The sequence below is a fragment of the Ailuropoda melanoleuca genome, chromosome X (assembly GCF_002007445.2).
Source record: "Ailuropoda melanoleuca isolate Jingjing chromosome X, ASM200744v2, whole genome shotgun sequence".
NCBI lineage: Eukaryota > Metazoa > Chordata > Mammalia > Carnivora > Ursidae > Ailuropoda > Ailuropoda melanoleuca.
The window spans coordinates 111,821,764-111,823,951 of NC_048238.1; the positions used below are offsets into that span (position 1 = coordinate 111,821,764).

At 43.9% G+C, this 2,188-nt stretch overlaps 1 protein-coding gene across 1 annotated transcript; it reads right to left on the bottom strand.

Moving 5' to 3' along the window:
- Positions 1-1,218: 1,218 nt before the first annotated feature.
- LOC100472394 lies at positions 1,219-1,912 on the bottom strand. The gene has a single exon (XM_034648913.1). The coding sequence runs from the start codon at positions 1,804-1,806 to the stop codon at positions 1,330-1,332; it is 477 nt and encodes a 158-aa protein (XP_034504804.1). The 5' UTR covers positions 1,807-1,912; the 3' UTR covers positions 1,219-1,329.
- Between the last annotated feature and the right edge of the window lie 276 nt (positions 1,913-2,188).

Here is a 2,188-nt window from a genome sequence, read left to right on the forward strand (position 1 = left end):
CATTGGAAAAGTGTCTGTTCATATCTTCTGCCCATTTTATGATTTGTTTATTTGTTTCTCGTGTATTGAGTTTGAGAAGTTCTTTGTAGATCTTGGATACCAGTCCTTTATCTGTGGTGTCCTTTGCAAATATATTCTCCCATTCCGTGGGCTGTCTCTTAGTTTTTTTGACTGTTTCCTTGGCTGTGCAGAAGCTCTTTATCCTGATAAAGTCCCATAAGTTCATTTTATCTTTTATTTCTCTTGCCTTTGGCGATGTGTCGTGAAAAAGGTTGCTCTGGCCGATGTCATAGAAGTTGTTGCCTATGTTCTCCTCTAGAATTTTGATGGATTCCTGTCTCACATTGAGGTCTTTCATCCATTTGGAGTTTATTTTTGTGTATGGTGTGAGAGAGTGGTCAAGTTTCATTCTTTTGCATGTAGCTGTCCAATTTTCCCAGCACCATTTATTGAAGAGACTGTCTTTTTTCCACCGGATGTTTTTTCCTGCTTTATCAAAGATTAGTTGCCCAAAGAGCCGAGGGTCCATTTCTGGGTTCTCTATTCTGTTCCATTGGTCGATGTGTCTGTTTTTGTGCCAGTACCATGCTGTCTTTGTGATCACAGCTTTGTAGTACAGCTCGAAATCCGGCATTGTGATGCCCCCAGCTTTGTTTTTCCTTTTCAACAGTTCCTTGGAGATTCGGGGCCTTTTCTGGTTCCATACAAATTTAAGGACTATTTGTTCCAGTTCTTTGAAAAATGTCCTCGGTATTTTGATCGGGATAGTTGAAAGTGTAGATTGCTCTGGGTAGTATGGACATTTTAACTATGTTAATTCTTCCAATCCATGAGCATGGAATACTTTACCTCTCTCTAAAACTTCAAAAACATCTTATCAAATGGATACATACATGATGTGTTATAATGGATTGGTTCAATACTTACATTTTTCTCAATTTTTTTCTTATTATACGTAATGTTTCAGTGGGATTCTTGTATGTAAGTCTCTGTATGAATGGTTGTTTTCTTAACATAGATTCCAAGAGGTAGATCTATAATACAAAATTGCTCTCCAGAAAATGTGCCCAACCCCATTAGAATGCTGGGTCCCCCACATCCCTGTCACGGCTGGATCTGTTTCCTGCCACAAAACAAAACAAAAAACAAAACTCAGTTTGCACGAGCAAAGAATTTGGAAACACTAGAATAAGAATTTTGTGCTTTACTGGCCTTGTTTCAGATCACAGAAGGAAAATGCTGGGACAGTTTGTTGCTTGGGGTGGGTGAGGGGCAGACAGAGGCAGTGGAGTGTAGTCTTGGGCACACAGGTTTTTTCCCATGAACTGCTCACTTACTACCTTTGGCACTGCAGCACGACAGTTGCCAGTAAGTACACGGAGCTGCATGGAGATGGCACAACAGGCAGAGCTCAGACGGGTGAATGGCGGGCTCCTCTTTCTTCCACTCGTTCTTGTCATAGTCCCACCTGGCTGAGAAGCCCTGGATCGGGCTGACCTTCATGTCAAGCATCCTCTTGGTCTGTTTGGCCGCCCACTCCTCTTCAGAGGTGTGCGGGGTGGGGAAGTACACATAGTGCTTCTCCCAGATCAGAATGAGAGTGGTAAAGCTGCCGAAGAGCATGGTGGTGCCCGCAACCTTCTTCCACTTGTTCATGCTCCTGTTCGTTTCAGCAAAGCTCTCGTTGATCTGAATGTGGTGCAGTTCAACGTTTTCATCAATGGAGAGGCTGCTCTGGGGAGACTTCTCTTTCAAGGACTTCTGGCCAGCAGCAGTTCTTGACATGGGCCGCATCAGGCAGTGCATGGTCACTCCAGTCGACAGAACTCAGGAGGCATAGCCTTCAGTCTTCGCGACACGTCTGTGTGCTCACACAAACACTGAGTTGGAAGTTGCTTGCTTGCCTATTAGGCTAAACACTCTAGCCAACGTTCTGCCGCTGCTGCCTGCTGTGACTGCCATGACCACTCTGGGAAAACATAATTAAAAACAAAATCCTCTGTGTGCAGGTACTATGCCATGCTCTTGACCCACATTATTGTATGTAATTCTCACGACAACCTGGTGAACTCAGTTCTATCATTACTACACCTTTCATAGGTGAAGAATTGAGGCTCAGAGAGGCTGGGTGTATTTGATTCAAGCACCCACTCTCTTAGCCAAGGTATCACATCAACCTCAGCACTGG